The following is a 16,546-nucleotide window of genomic DNA, read 5'->3' on the forward strand; positions in this document are numbered from 1 at the left end:
GAAATACAAGCGTTTTACGAAAAAAATCTTTTTTGCTTTTTTCAAAAATGATGGGGCAAAGTCGACCGTCTATTACTATTATTATTATTATTCGTTTTTTTTACCTCGACTTTCACCATTTGGTCATTATTCGAGGTAATCGACTGTCCATATTTACCTAAATAAAATGGTTTGCGATGATAAATAAAAGATAGATAAAGATAAATAAAGTAAACAGTGAACAGTAAACAGTAAACAGTAAACAGTAAACAGTAAACAGTAAACAGTAAACAGTAAACAGTAAACAGTAAACAGTAAACAGTAAACAGTAAACAGTAAACAGTAAACAGTAAACAGTAAACAGTAAACAGTAAACAGTAAACAGTAAACAGTAAACAGTAAACAGTAAACAGTAAACAGTAAACAGTAAACAGTAAACAGTAAACAGTAAACAGTAAACAGTAAACAGTAAACAGTAAACAGTAAACAGTAAACAGTAAACAGTAAACAGTAAACAGTAAACAGTAAACAGTAAACAGTAAACAGTAAACAGTAAACAGTAAACAGTAAACAGTAAACAGTAAACAGTAAACAGTAAACAGTAAACAGTAAACAGTAAACAGTAAACAGTAAACAGTAAACAGTAAACAGTAAACAGTAAACAGTAAACAGTAAACAGTAAACAGTAAACAGTAAACAGTAAACAGTAAACAGTAAACAGTAAACAGTAAACAGTAAACAGTAAACAGTAAACAGTAAACAGTAAACAGTAAACAGTAAACAGTAAACAGTAAACAGTAAACAGTAAACAGTAAACAGTAAACAGTAAACAGTAAACAGTAAACAGTAAACAGTAAACAGTAAACAGTAAACAGTAAACAGTAAACAGTAAACAGTAAACAGTAAACAGTAAACAGTAAACAGTAAACAGTAAACAGTAAACAGTAAACAGATATTTTTTTGACATTTTGTTTATTATTGATAAATATCTATTACATGATCTAAAATAGACCTGTTCTTGTTTGAAAACACTTTTAGATGCCTTGCAAATTACGTTAGATTGCAGCTTTCAAAGTATGTCCGAATATACCGACATTGGTCGACATCTTCGAGTTGTGTCGGTTGTGTTCAATTTTCAATTTGGAACATATAAAAAATGTGACTGAGCTGAGATGAGTTCTCAGTTAAAGTAGAAGTCCTTACTACTACAAAAACAAACAATTTAAAGAATAATAACTGTGCCGGGTCTAAATAAACCATAAATAATAATAATCGAAAAGATGATAGAGAAAAAGCAAATCTTTTGGTACGGCCTCTTGTACAGGGTGAACATGAGATTTTTGGAACTCTTACAACTGGTAACTTATTTGCCACTAGACACAATTTACTTATATTTTGCACCGTTGTGAACAGTGAATTTGTTTGCTTTGTCGTAGACTACACAGCAAAAAATTATGAAATTTACAGATGACGCAAATCTACATATGACACAATTCATAGAACGTAATCCGTGACACGACTGAATTTTACAAGAATGTTATAAATATACTCCCGTACTTCAAGCAAACGTGTAAATTTACATGTTTTAGCACCTAGAAGTATGTCGGAATGAATTAAATATAAGTTATATTTACTGTAAAATTGAGTTATTTTTGACGCTCATATATGTCGGTCTCAGAAGACGTAAATTTACACGATTTTTTCTAGGTGTGTAGATAAAAGTAATTATAGCGGAAACGCGTGAAGAAATGTTGTACATTGATTACATGAAAAATTTAAGGCTTTTTCTACATAACTACTGTTATAAACTGTTATGCATGGTCAGAAGTCACGCAATAGATTTTCATTAATTCCTCTACGACACCATATCCACTATCAGATTGTCGAATTGCACGCTAACTACGTTCTGAATCTCCTAGTGTATGGTCAAAATACGAACTACAATCAGCATTCACACAAATTTACAGAATTTCATTAAAACTTTTGTTGGTCCAGTTATTCACTTGTTCTGCGCAACAGTTTTTCCTCTATTTGAACAAAACTTTCAACCACAGCCGTTTGCTCTTCATGGGAAAAAGGAAACCTGCTCTTGTAAGCCACTAGTGACGCCGGGGTATGAAAAGTTTTTGTTTGAGATTTTTCCTCCGACTGTATCGACATTTCCTGGCACATTATTTGACAGGTGGATTTTGCAAATTACATTTGAATATTTCGACAAACTTTAACTCGTTTGACATTTTCGAGTGCTCTCCAGTGCTTGCATGCCACATTTTTATCAAACCGTCAAGTAACAGATTCTCTATGGCTCCTCATTCCATCAGCAAACCACTGTCCGACGCCTGAAGAGTGCTTTTACATTTCCGTCGTTGGGAGAACCAACTGCTATACAATTCTTGTTCTTCTTTGTGTTGCGAGCGTTTTTTTTTTTCGCTGTTAGCAGTAAGAGATGAAATGCATACAAACAGGTCGTAAACTTCCGTGGTAAACTTTCCATAGAGAATAGCAGAGATTTTTTGCACATTTCCCACAGAGAATGACAACCAAATTTTCTGAATCCAGCCCTAACTCTCGTACGAACACAGGCGTAGGATAAAGTTTTACTAGATTACGAATGCCAAATTTCACATCCACATATTTCATCCCATGTGAACCTATAAAATGAAATAAATATTATGTTTCCGTAGTTCAACTTGCTTTTGATAGTGCAAAAGACATCTGCTCAATTTTGCGTTGCTTTCAAAAAACTATATTTTAAATGTTAAACTTAATTATCAAAACTTATGACTAGCACGTTATTTTCATGAATACGTTCATTTCTTAAGGCAACATATACATATATTTAATTTTTATTTCGGAAATTCCCCCATTGGTGATTATTAAAGATTCAAAATTTCAAAGCTTCATCACCATGCAGCACTACTTACTCATATCCGATTTAGTCCCAAATGTTCACATAGTCTTTTTTGATGTGCTTAATCTTTTGGGTACTAACGGGCACGAAATTAGAGATGGCCCTGCCATGGTAAACTTCCAATAGAATAAAATTAAAATAAACGGTCTCAGTTCTAGGTAGTTAGTCAATAGTAGTGAGTCATAACGAAAAAAAAAACAATTAAATATCAGGTGTACAACTTTGCTTCCGCCGTTTTCCGATAGGTAGCTGTACCGGCTGAGGGTGGTCAAAATACATAGATGATAATGCCTTTAAAGTGAGTGTGTGCAGTGCCTAACGAATTGTCATCGCCGTTTCAGTAACAGTTGTTCTTGTTTTCGTATTATTCACGCTCGAAAATGTCTGCTTATGTGCCCAATTCCCGCCATTTGCGAGAAATTTTACTTTTCTTTTACAATTCGAAAAAATGCAGCTGAAGCGCATCGAATGCTCTCAGAAACTTACGGTGATACTGTCCTGAGTAAAAGAACGTGTCGGGAGTGGTTTCAACGTTTTAAAAATGATGATTTCGATGTCGAAGACAAACATGGTGGTGGAAGAGAAAAAACCTTCAAAGATGAACAACTAGAAGCATTGCTTGATGAAGATTCGTGCCAAACCCAGAAAGAGCTTGCCGAATCGTTGGGAGTAAGTCAGCAAGCCATTTCAAAACGTCTCAAGGCCCTGGGCATGATTCAAAAAGAAGGAAACTGGGTGCCGTACGAGTTGAAACCGAGGGACATCGATTTGTATGTGATCAACTGCTTCAAAGACAAAATCGTAAGGGGTTTTTACATCGAATCGTAACCGGTTATGAAAAGTGGGTTCAATACGATAATCCTAAATGCAGAAAATAGCTACTTCGTCCCGGGGCTTTACCCATGATTTTCTACTTCGCTTCGTCCCGGGCTTTACCCATGAGCTACTTCGTCGAAGGCAAAACCGAATATTCACGGCGCCAACGTTATGATTTGTATTTGGTGGGATCAGCTCGGTGCATATTACTACGAGCACTTAAAACCGGGTGAAACCATCACAGAAAATCGCTACCGAACGCAACTGATGCTCCTTAGTCGCGCGCTAAAAGAAAAGCGGCCACAATATCAAGAGCGAAATGACAATGTCATCCACCAACAAGACAATGCTCGGCCTCACGTCGCAAAAGTGGTAAAAAAGTACCTGAAAACGCTGAAATGGGAAGTCTTGCCCCATTCGCCGTATTCCCCAGATGTCGACCCTTCTGACTTCCACCTATTCCGATCGATGCCACACGGCCTGGCATCAACATTTTCAATCCTTCGAAGAGTTGGAAAAATGGATTGCTTCATGGATAGCGTGAAAAGAGAACTCCTTTTTTCGAGCCGGGATCCGAAAATTGCCGGAAAGATGGGAGAAAGTTATCGCTAGCAACGGATAATACTTTGAATAATACATCTGTAAGCACTTTTTTGCAATAAAGCTTTTAATTTTGAAAAAAAACGGCGGAAGCAAAGTTGTACACCTGATAATAAAACGCAGAAATTACCTGAATTACATGTATTTTTGTGAAAATATTTCATTCCTTCGAAGTCAAAAATTCGAAAAAAAAATTGATAAATTATCACCTGTGTCAATATGAATGTTTAACAATGAAAAAACGTAAGTTATCGCGATAGATGCTAAGTTTCTCAACAATTGTCGCTACGCGTAGGTCATTTTACAGTACTTACTCCGACATTTTCAGTTTTCATAATTGACCAATGCTCAAATCCAAGTCAGTGTTAGTCTAAATTATTCTAAACATTCAAGAAAATCCATTGATACCAAAATTATCCAAATCGGTCGGAACTTCCAAAAATCATTTCTCTAAAACTTTTGTGTTCTTAACCGAAAGAAATAGTTATATGGAAAAAAAATTTTGGTGGTTGATTTTGTGTGAAATGCCCCATATAAATATTTTTTAGAGAAGTTTACCTAATTCAGCGAACTTTAACAAACGAAGAACAATTTACCAATCAAACCAATGACATGTTTGCAAAAAAATATGTTATAATTTGCATTTTAAACTCACGATAACGTTCCGATTGACGTTTATGCCCACATACACCACTATTCTTTCTTGTAAATTGTGAAAAAAAAACACTTTCCAATTGGCAATTTCACTAGTAGCTGCTCGAAACAAAATATTTGCACCAATAAACATTGTTCGCCCTTGTACACGCAGAGAAAAGAATGTGAAATAGTGAAAATCTGGCTCGATGCTGAAAATATTCTTTCTTGACTATTTTTTGGCACGTATTTGACCTCCTGTACGTTATACCATTTTAGGACGGATTTCGTAATTTGACAAAAAAACAAATCAGTCCAAATCAGAGCTGTAGAGTTGTGAAATTTTGATTTTTTGACCACAGCTACGTATAACCTGCTAAATCTAATACTTTTTCTGGAGTTTGGACACCTTCTTTGTCCGAAAATGCTTGACAACAGCATTCATTCGCATTGCGATATAAAAAGCCAGACTTGGAAACTGTTTAAAGTTTTTGAAAAACGTATGTTTTGTCGTCGATTATGATACATGAAAATTTTTGCAAAAAATTGGTGTTAAGCACAACTATTTGCAGTGAAATTTTGCTTGTTATAACGGTTGAGCACCTGTTTCATTGCACTGCACACTGCACAGAAAGAATGAGATTATTCTCAATAATGGATAAAACCTTCTTGACCATTTGTCGGAAGCATACTTTTGGAATTATTCTACTTCCATTCTTTCGATCAACAGGTCATCGCTGGACAAAAGATTTGCAAATTTATCAATGAAACAAACAAACAAATAAACACAAAATACGGTACTTTTTGGTAGTTCTAGTTTGTTGGCTGCATCACTGTAGACCTGGGGTGCCCTGTATCAATCATACGTCTCCATCTAACTCGGTCCATGATTGCTCATCGCCAGCCACTCAAAGTACAGATACTTTGTAGACCGACCTCCTTTTGATCGATCCACCTTGCTCGCTGCTCTATTTTTCTTCTTGTTCCTATCGGATCAGATTCGAGAACCATTTTGTCTGGACTATTGTCCAGTATCCTAAAGACATGTCCTGCCCATCCTAACCATCCAAGATAGGGCAAGATAGGGTAATGAAACTGAAAGTCTGTCATGAACTCATGACAATAGATCACAATAAAATTGTTTGTGATGATGGTTTCATCATATCTGGAATAATTTGAATAAAATTCGGAAGCTCCTTTAAAATGTTGTTACTATTTTATAGCAATAAAATCTACATAAAATTCAGCTATTATTTTTCCATAAAATATTATGTTTTTAAACAATGAACTAATTCTATATTTTCCCCTGAAAACACAATGGAGGAGTTACAAAAGATACACTACCGGACCATCAAGCCCTAACAAGTTTATAACAAAAACATGTTTTCGTAGCAAGTGGTGATATAAGCCTGGTCTCGTTAGTACTTAAAATATCAAAATATTCTAACAAATATCAAAAAGAGAATAGAAATAGTTCAGATACGATATGTTGATCGGGAAGATTGGCAAAAAGTGACCAAAAAGCCCTGATTATAGGTAAGCTCATAACGCTTGTATCAAGATCAAACAAAGAAAGATCTTGGTATTAAATTCATAATTGGAATTTGAACTTCCTGCTTCAGCTGACTTCGCCACCGATTCTTATCATACAGAATCGTTTCATGGTTAGCACTCTGATTGAGCTCTCGAACAGAATTATCAAATTATTCGCGAAAAAAGTATGTATATTCGCGGCTATTGATTCATCAGAATCATATTCCTCGAATATCAACACGATGGATAGAAACTTTAATGTTTAATCAATAAGCAATGTTGAAATATTACTACGTTAATTTTCACATTTATCAATATGCATTAGAAAAACATACCTATATTGGTTGGTGACTGCTCTTAAGCTTTGATAATAAAATAATTTGGTTGATCGATTGAAATTTCGTAATATTTCTATGAAAAAGGTTACTATGTGCAAATTAACTCAAGTTACGTCAAGTGTTCTATTAAAAAATGGTAAATTTAAAATCAAAATTATATTGCAAGTTTTCGGTTAATTTTCCATTTAATTAAATGAAAATTACATAAAAAAGTTAAAAAATATATTTTCGATGTATTTTTTTTAGTGCGCATAATCAAATTGCTACAACTTCTTCTTGGACTTCATTTGCGTACAATGTATTATTTTTGAGTTACGACGATATGGAAAATCAACCGCCCTATTTGTAATTTAGTCTTGAGTCGAATTAGTCTATACATCCGTGCAAAATAAATGAATTCTCATACTGATAACGTGTGCAAAGTTTCTTCCAGATCAAAGTATGTGAAGTCTGATAACTTACTACCCATTTCTGGAATTCCTCTATTATGACCAACTCGAGACAATTTGATTTCAGAGAATGCGGCTATCTCTAGCAGTTTTTAAAATTTCATTGTTGATTTTGTTGATGTCAAAAGGGGCTCACTAACTGCGAACACATAATTTGTAAAAACCGTCAAGCACTATACAAAACAATAACAAGCATTTCCATTTTAATTAAATTCATTAATATTACCCCTCCAGGAAAGCATTTGCATCGAGCATTGTTTCAAGACTGTTTTGAATCGTTTGTGAACAAGCATCAAATGAAAAACTATCCCATGAAATTTTACGTCTACATAATTATTCACATGTTTTGTTGTGTAGTCACTTCTTCTTATAAGCCTAGTCTGATGGTAGAAGGAATGGCTGCAAGAGTATCCCCAGAACCATTGCGGAGTTTCCTTCGGTTGCAATTGTGGGGTTAGCAAGTTCTTTTTACTCGTACCATACCATATCTGTTTTATTTACGCCGTTGTTTTTGTTATCAAAAACACACAATATGTTCCTCATCAGAGTGCAAAAAGTAAACCCAGTGTCGGGTGCCATGTTTCGTGTCTTGACATTTTACTGGGCAATCGAAGAAACACAGTATAGCAGACAACTTTAAATAACAACACCGCAAACAAAGCTAGTGTCTTCTCTTCGTAGTATCCCTGAGCGTTTTGCGAGGAACGGAAAAAATAGAAAAAAAACTTGATCCAAGCTATCAACAAGTCGAAATTAATTAGACACCTCGATTAAATATAAAGTAAATAAACTATAGGTAATATATCGTAGTAATTCAAGATTCCTAAATCTTCAGTCTATAACTATGACAGTTGACATCAGTTAATAGGTTAAAAATCGTTTGCTACAAACTTTCCAGAACTGTTTACAAATTATTGACAAATACCTCACGGAACAAAAAACAGACTGAAACGAACCTCTGATGGATTGATAAGTCAAAGACGAAACGCACAGGGGAAAGTATATTTCGAATATTAGCATGAATCAAAAAAGTCATCCTTTCAGTGAGAGTTTCTCATTCCTTTGACTTCTTTAACATATGTTTACACTCAGTCATTGCAAAAATGAAATATCTACTTGGCAGACTTCTCTCCTTATAAGTTCAGATAGTAGAAATATTGTAAATATTCATTAAATTGATAAGTATTCATGAAAAACACAATAAAACAACAAGAAGCCTTAACATTCAAATTTTTACGCGTTCAAAATTATGATTTTAAATGTATTTATCCCTCCGTCGTCCTGTAACTACACTGCCAATATTTCGGATTAAATGTTTTGAATTGTTGCCAACATTACGAATGAGAAGTCGTCGCTCTGGTTATAGGCACTCTACGAATCTCTATCGGTGTCAAGCACGAAATGTACTATAACTAGAGGACGTGAATATGAAAAAAAAAACTGGTATGCTTCTTTCACACTTCCGAATATAGTTAATCGTTCGTTTTAGTTAACTATGTGAAATTTGCAAGTTGATGGCTTCGCTTCCAGAATTATGGTTTCTCACACTGATGAAAATTTTATTATAAATTGCTCATATATATGATGACATATATCATATATATGATAACATGGAAAAAGAATTAAGTTGTTGCGTTTAGTACAACCCGAGATACTCACTATTATGTTCTACCCATTCTTCTACAAAACGAACTGACAGTGCACAGCTCTTTCCAAAAAAGGCCGGAGCTCACTTCGATGAAAATATCTGCATCCACCTCAGAGAATTTTAGAGCTCTGCTCTAGCAATTTGGTGTGATCCAGTTCTAGAGGTGAAAGAAAGCACGCTCTCATGATGCGTACACACTTTATATAATAGTGCATATAATATGTGTGAAAGAGAATAGCTTGATGTTGTCAGTGCGAGGGGAAAATTATACTTGTTCCTCGTCACACAACTTGATCAATGAATTAATGGTACACGCAGAGCAAAATATTATAAAAATAACCAAATTTGGGTTTAACTAATGCCTAAAACTACATAATAAATTTTTCTCAATGGATTATGTCGTTTTCGCTTGAGAAAACTTAAACTGGCCCAGGGTAGTTTCATCAAACAAACACTTTTCAAGAAACTGTGTTGATTTCGTACTTAGTAACGGGGGTTTGAGCAAACCTAATATAAAAATCAGGTTTGAAACTGACTCGATTTTCAGTTCAACAACGTTAAAACTAGGTTCGAAACTAGCTTCAAACAAATGGTTTGACAGCAGTTAGGGTGGAAAGTGGGTATCAAGCGAAAACGACATTAGTTTGTTCTGGTCAATATTTTGATCAAAATAACAAATATTTTACTTGTGAGTTCCTGTGAATTTCTTGACAACCAATTTCATAGTAAATTCAATTTGAAAAATTAGTTTTAAATAAACGAACTTTAGATAAAGTCAATAATTTTAGTGCTTCGAATTTACAAATTTTTCAGTTGTAAAAAATTGACCTAAAACGATTAGTTATTTCAATTAACGCTTTTGTTTATAAGAATCTTACATTTTTGTTGGTTTTCAAAAATAAGATTATTTCTTTAAAAATAATTTACAAGGTAATTTTTGATACTACTTTTGTTTTAATTTATTTTCGTTTTCAAATTATTGAAAATCAAACTATTGTTTGACATAGGAAACTTGTAAAACATTCGGAACTTTTGTCGCGAGACGATCGAATTATTCACATACCACATTCAAGCCCTGATATTTAAATTTTTAAACTATGATTCGGTTCTCCATCTGTCCAGTCAAGATAGAGATTATGCATCCAATATTTTTTTGTAAAGAAAATGTATTCTGTAGTGTTATGCAACTTTCAAAAATATTAATTAAATATTGGTTATTGCAAAGCCCCTAGAATATGAAAGATGCAGATAAAATTTTAGCTTTAAAACGCGAACAAACTTTATCTGCGGCAGCAAAAATTCTCTGTAGTATCCGTGGGAAAAATATTGCGCCGTTTTATAAAATATGAAAGCAAAGCGATCCCTTTAAACAGTAATCTTAGTTGTGTCATTACACAAATATAATCGTAGATAAAATGAGCCAAATTTATTCTCGATATCCTATGTATAACAGGATTGAATCAACATGGACATTGCCGATAACATCAACTCAACTTTTCTTGACATGTAATATATGGTTAGTTTATTTCAACAGAACAATCAACCGGAACAAATATTTGTTTCGTTTGGGGAGACCGAAATTTTCTTTCAAATCAAACAAAAATCATCATGGATGTTGAAGGGAGAAAATGGTTCAAAATATTTATATTCTTTCTAGAAATCAACATAAACCAAATTTAAATATCTACTAACTGGTTTACTATTTTAAACATGCTTCATTTCACTGCGTGTAGCTTTCAATCAAGCCTAAGCGTGTTATACTATGTTAACACCTGCACAAAATAACATGTTTTAACGTTAATACAGGGTCCGGCACTCGAAGTGTAACCAACTTCAGACCTTCGAGCCTGGCGTCAAGGTAAATGCGACATATTATCAGGAAAGTATTCTGGAGGTTGCTTTGAAGCCGTGGGCAGACAAACATTTCGGTGGCAGACCATGGACGTTCAGTTTGTTGGAACGCTGTTTTTTATATAGAAAGAAAATGTTTTGTTATTCTAGGTGAAGTAGAAGTATTCCACAGGTATGTAGTATTTATTTAAAGAAATATGTAGTTGGAAACTTCCAAAATTCTTTAATAAAACTAGTCCAACCGAAACCCTCATATTAAAAATAACTCAACAATGGACCTCTGTCGGCCGGGTTTATTGAACGAAAAAAATGGCGAACCGTGCCTAAGTCAGAGATGCCAGATATTTTCATAGAAAAACTTTTAAGTTCAATTTAGTAACAAATTTTAATATAAATGGATTTCAGTGTTCTTCATTAAATATCTGCACAAAAAATATATATTTTAAAAAGTGATTTGTACGTTGATACCTAAACGTTTATCTCGTCATTGCAATCAAATACTAATAAATAGCTTAAATACTAATAGATAGTTCAATTTTTTCCTTAATACTTTTGGTGAAATCTGTATGTATCGTTACGTATGTTACATGTTGTAGCGTTACATTGCAAACTAATCGGTCGTTTAGACCCTTTTGAATAATCATCTCAGTACTCTGAATTTGACGTCTTTGTTATTTTGCAATTACTGTGAAAGAAAGTTTATTAAATCTTTTAAGTTTATTTGGAGTCGTGAAATAATAATCTAATACAATGGGTAAAGGTTTCAACAACTATATGTGCAAGAAATTTTTTCATCCTGCATCCAGAGATAATCTGAAACGGGTAATTTTATATGAATTTGATATTCATCAAGTCTATATTTATTGTTTGTATAAATTTCCTGATTCGTCCTTTAGGTATGGATGGCTGAACAGCAGGCAGATGCATACAAGAAAAAACAGGAAGAACTTCGTAACCAATATGAAAAGGAACAGGAATTGCACGATAATAAAGCGATGCTAAGCAAAGAGAGTAAAGATAAACTTAGCGTTAATTTCATGTATGAGCTGCCTCCGGGAATGAAGAAAGAACGGGAAAAGGAAACTACTGATGAGGCAGAGTACAAATTTGAATGGCAGAGAAAGTACAATGCTCCGCGTGAAAGTTACTGCAAGGGAGATACCGAGATCCGAGATCAGCCGTAAGTAGTACCCTTGAAATATATGTAATACTGACTAGTGACATCTAAATGTTTTCATGTTAGTTTCGGTATCCAAGTTCGCAACGTTCGCTGCATCAAATGTCACAAATGGGGTCACATTAATACCGACAAAGAGTGCACAATGTACAGTTTGTCAATGAGTGAGGCCAAGAAGATTCATTCGGAAGCGGAATCTAACCAGATCCTGTCTAAAAACGATCTAGAGCAAGGACTTCGCGAGGACGGTCTTGCCATGAAGAGAAGTGCCAAAGAACTGGCAACTTCCCATCAACTGATCGAAGAACCTGGATTAGATAAGATTCAAACAGAAACAGATTTTCTGAAGTCACTAACTACCAAGCAAAAGAAAAAGCTTTTAAAAAAATTGGAGAAAATAGAAAAGCGCCACAAAACTGAAAAACGACGAAAAAGGAAAGATTCAAACAGTTCTTCGGACTCTCATCAGGATGAAAAGCGCTTATCTCGAAAAAAATCAACTAGCCGCAAAAATGATTCATATTTCTCCGAATCATCATATGGTCAACGAAACACGAACAATGACAAAATTAGAAAACGGTCACGGTCCCCACATTTACACCGTAAACAGTACATCAGTGGTTCCAGAAGAGATCGCTCGAGAAGTGCCAATAGAGATCGTAAGAGATACTGATCTAATTCTTTTATACTGATATTCATTATTCTTACATTCGGGATATGCTCTAATTAACAGCAACAAGGAATAACATGATAAAATGCATTGTTTTCAAACATGTGTATCTGAAATTTTATTCGTAAAACATATCAATTATTGTAATGTATTTTTGTTTCGATTTCGCTTTTTTTCAACTCGAAAGTCCTAAATCTCGTTCAATTCGAAGGCTACTATCAACAGTCGAGCTTCCTTTTTCATGTTCATCATATTCACTTTATGTATGCGCTGTTTGTTCCTGTTATTTAGTTTTTCTCTTGAATCGTGCGAAGAACTCGTCCTCGTTCAGATTTAATCAATTGCGTACTAGAGTGGATGTGGAAGATCCAGTAGCTGGGAGAATTTCCGTTGCATGATTGCTTTCACGTGGTTGATTCTGTAAAATAGAAAATAATGTATCAATTTTCGTTCAGTATATGACGCACTATTTCTATTTATTTAAGAAAGTGGATTTGATTTTACAGTGCTGGATTACCTTAACGTGAATATGATGTCTAACCATAGCCGCTCTTAAAATGAGCATCCGTGAGCGACGTTGGAATTCTTTACCAACGTTGATTGCTTTCTCGAACGTGGCACTTCTGTGGTCAGCGTCCTTGGCGTATAGAATTTTATTATGCGAATCGATTCGAGCTTGTATCTGACCATCCAGTATAAGTTGCATTAATTCATTTTCAAGCGCTCCAACTGAACGATTGAAGGCAGTTGCCATTTTGCGCATATCTGCCGACATGTACGGACTAAAATACTGCACCAATGCACGGTTGCGTATTTGCGTATAAAGTGCATTAACAACCGGGGCGATATACATATCCAGAAGAAGATTATCCTTGATCTCATCCAACAGCTTGAGACAAGATGCATATTTTGACTCATAGAATTTGAAAATAATGTCACGAAGTTGTGGTTCTAATTCGAGAAACAATTTGAACGAACTACTGGAAATAACATTCTTTAACTCTTGCCGATCAAATGTAGCCAAGGCACATAGTCCTCCATACATTGCCACATTATTAGTGGAAATCATTTCCGGAAAATCGCATAAATCAAAGTTGGCTTGCAAAAGATGTTTAGCAGCAGATTTGTATTTGCGTGTAGCCAATTCAGCAAGACCAGCAGCGCACTTTAAGCGTGTAACTACAGCTTGATTTGGATCTTTCTCCTTGGATGTTTCCGCGATTTCTGTTGTACCTTCTGCCTTTGAAACATAACTCAGAACATGAGACCAGTTCTGCAGATAGATGGACACTTTAATAACATTAAGACACATGTTAACAACATGCTTTCCACTTGTGCAATAGTCACGGGCCCGGGAGTAACATTTGAGTGCATTAGATAGATCACCGCAATTTAAATAATGGTCACCAAGGTCGTCGTGACCTCGGCGGATACTTTCCTTGATAGAATTCGCTTTGTAGTTCTTTAAATCGCAGTCTAATTTTTCCAACTTAAGTGCCGACTTTTTACTTTTGGTCTCTACCCACGCTGCATCAAAACTCGGAACATCCTTCGAAAATATTACACATTAACATTATTTTATAATATACGCTAGAGGCTTTACCTGTGAACTCGATTGCACGGTAACATCGGGTAGTGTGTTTCCAGCGGATATATCGGCTAGTTTTTTGTGTAGATGTTGATACAATGTTACATTGTAGGTCGTTGTGACATAGTTAATAGCCATTTTAAGCGCTTCCAAACGAAGTGTCGGGCAATGATCCGCAATATAAATTAGCCTATGCAACTTAGCAAGTCCAATATATTGGTTGGCATAGACCTCCAAATCAAGAGATGAATTTTCCACGATATACATGTCCTCTTCATTATTTTCATTATCCTCAGGTTGAGCATCGACCTGCATCGGCTCAACTGCGTTCTGAAATCAAAAATTAAATCTCTGAAAATAGCTTTTCCTTGGAATGGATTACCGAACAGAAACCCATGAAAGGGTAATAATATTGAATCCTAGGAATTATGACCTTTGCAAATAAAATTGCTCCTTTATGGACTTACCGGTATAATCAACGGAAGTGGCATCGCGAACCAGGATAGATATTTTCCTTCTATTGAAAAACAGCCAAAATACAAGTGTTTTTTCTCTGATTTTGATGTCGGCGGTAAATGTCAATTTTTTTACCCGAAAATTCAATGTACTACAGTGTTGCCAATTTTAAATCTGAGATTGCGAGAACATTTTTCCCAAAACAGTGACCTTATACCATGTTCACATTAGCGCTTATATCACTTGATATACCGAGATGATACGCATATCACGTGGAAGTGTTCACATATGATCGAAATGATATCGTTTGACAATCAAGTTGTCATATTGAATGTTCCCATTAGGAGTAATAGTATGTTCACATTAGCGCTGATATCAAGTGATATACGGATATACTTGATATCCGATGATATCATGTGTGATATCACTTGATATCCCATACAATTTTATGTCAACGCGTATCACCATTTTGGCATGATATCCGGGATATCATGTACGATATCATGTCGAGTTGTCAAAAATCGCAACTAGCAACACGGATAATGGCATTGAACGCACTCATTTATGAACGTCACTTTGAGGGTCACATTGAACAATCATTATAATTTCGAATTTTTCAACGAATACTGGCGTTCGAAAAACATTAAATGCAAGACTTCAATTATTGATTGAATTGTAGGAGAGAAAAGCAATATTATTGATCTTACTCCTAATGGGAACATTCAATATGTCAACTTGATTGTCAAACGATATCATTTCGATCATATGTGAACACTTCCACGTGATATGCGTATCATCTCGGTATATCAAGTGATATAAGCGCTAATGTGAACATGGTATAAGATCAATAATATTGCTTTTCTCTCCTACAATTCAATCAATAATTGAAGTCTTGCATTCAATGGTCTCCGAACGCCAGTATTCGTTGAAAAATTCGAAATTATAATGATTGTTTATTGTCACTCTCAAAGTGACGTTCATAAATGAGTGCGTCCAATGCCATTTTCCGTGTTTCTAGTTGCGATTTTTGACATCTCGATATGATATCGTACATGATATCCTGTATATCATGCCAAAATGGTGATACGCGTTGACATCAAATTGTATGGGATATCAAGTGATATCGCACATGATATCATCGGATATCAAGTATATCCGTATATCACTTGATATCAGCTCTAATGTGAACATACTATTACACGAGGATCAGCTTGAGGATCAGTAATGTCATCAATACCGTTATTATTTTCCTATAATTTGACGGCTATGTTTCACACACATTTTTTTTTTCAAAGATATATTTATTAAGGCATAATCCATTAGCTGCCCTTACACGAGACAATATTATTGTCAATACAAGGAGTATTGACAATACTTTTGATCGTGTGATGGAAACTGCATTGGATTGACGAAAATATTGTCAAGAAATCAAAACTGCTCATCAATCCGACAATACTTTCTCTCCAGAGAGGAAACTGCCAAATATGTGCAATGAACTCATCTCTCAATATTTCAATGTTCATTTGCAATATTTGAAGCTCCAAACGCTTGATTTTCTCGAAAAATGCGGACTCAAGTTACCAAGTCAATTGGATTGACGGTATTGACAATACTTTGGATTGACAATAATATTGTCACGTGTAAGGGCTGCTATTACCCTCTCAGCAGACCGTTCAATTTTGTTGATTTTTGAGCGCTTGTTGAACGATATATTGCACGAAATATTCGTTCAATTTGCTGGAACGGTTTGTTGTTGTTTTTTCTCTTGCAAAAATAGTGTGAAAATTAAGTGTTACCTTTCCATAGAAAGAAAATTTGTTGTTATTCTACGTGAAGTAGAAGTATTGTGCAGGTATGTATTGTTAGTTTAAACAAATAAGTGGAAAAAAACTTCAGA

The 16,546-nt window shown here is 34.8% G+C and overlaps 2 protein-coding genes across 2 annotated transcripts; one reads left to right on the forward strand and one right to left on the reverse strand.

Moving 5' to 3' along the window:
* The first annotated feature begins 11,421 nt into the window (after nucleotides 1-11,421).
* Nucleotides 11,422-12,756, forward strand: LOC131436383 (corepressor interacting with RBPJ 1). Its single transcript, XM_058605085.1, has 3 exons — nucleotides 11,422-11,580; nucleotides 11,655-11,938; nucleotides 12,002-12,756. The coding sequence occupies exons 1-3, from the start codon at nucleotides 11,509-11,511 to the stop codon at nucleotides 12,606-12,608; spliced, it is 963 nt and encodes a 320-aa protein (XP_058461068.1). The 5' UTR covers nucleotides 11,422-11,508; the 3' UTR covers nucleotides 12,609-12,756.
* LOC131436382 (COP9 signalosome complex subunit 1b) lies at nucleotides 12,679-14,802 on the reverse strand. The gene is made up of 4 exons (XM_058605083.1): nucleotides 14,661-14,802; nucleotides 14,209-14,523; nucleotides 13,123-14,154; nucleotides 12,679-13,023 (listed from the first exon to the last, which is right to left on the reverse strand). Exons 1-4 carry the CDS (start codon nucleotides 14,682-14,684, stop codon nucleotides 12,943-12,945), a joined length of 1,452 nt encoding a protein of 483 aa, XP_058461066.1. The 5' UTR covers nucleotides 14,685-14,802; the 3' UTR covers nucleotides 12,679-12,942.
* Nucleotides 14,803-16,546: the final 1,744 nt, after the last annotated feature.

Source organism: Malaya genurostris, chromosome 3, assembly GCF_030247185.1.
Source record: "Malaya genurostris strain Urasoe2022 chromosome 3, Malgen_1.1, whole genome shotgun sequence".
In the NCBI taxonomy this organism is placed as follows: domain Eukaryota; kingdom Metazoa; phylum Arthropoda; class Insecta; order Diptera; family Culicidae; genus Malaya; species Malaya genurostris.

Excerpts from the sequence above, each read along its gene's own strand:
- LOC131436382 (XM_058605083.1), bottom strand. The coding sequence starts at position 14,684 with ATGCCACTTCCGTTGATTATACCG. Across the intron at positions 14,155-14,208 it reads CCGTGCAATCGAGTTCACAG|GATGTTCCGAGTTTTGATGC; the intron begins GTAAAGCCTCTA and ends ATATTTTCGAAG. Across the intron at positions 13,024-13,122 it reads GACATCATATTCACGTTAAG|AATCAACCACGTGAAAGCAA; the intron begins GTAATCCAGCAC and ends TCTATTTTACAG.
- LOC131436383 (XM_058605085.1), top strand. The coding sequence starts at position 11,509 with ATGGGTAAAGGTTTCAACAACTATATGTGCAAGAAATTTTTTCATCCT. Across the intron at positions 11,581-11,654 it reads CCAGAGATAATCTGAAACGG|GTATGGATGGCTGAACAGCA; the intron begins GTAATTTTATAT and ends TTCGTCCTTTAG. Across the intron at positions 11,939-12,001 it reads ACCGAGATCCGAGATCAGCC|TTTCGGTATCCAAGTTCGCA; the intron begins GTAAGTAGTACC and ends TTTTCATGTTAG.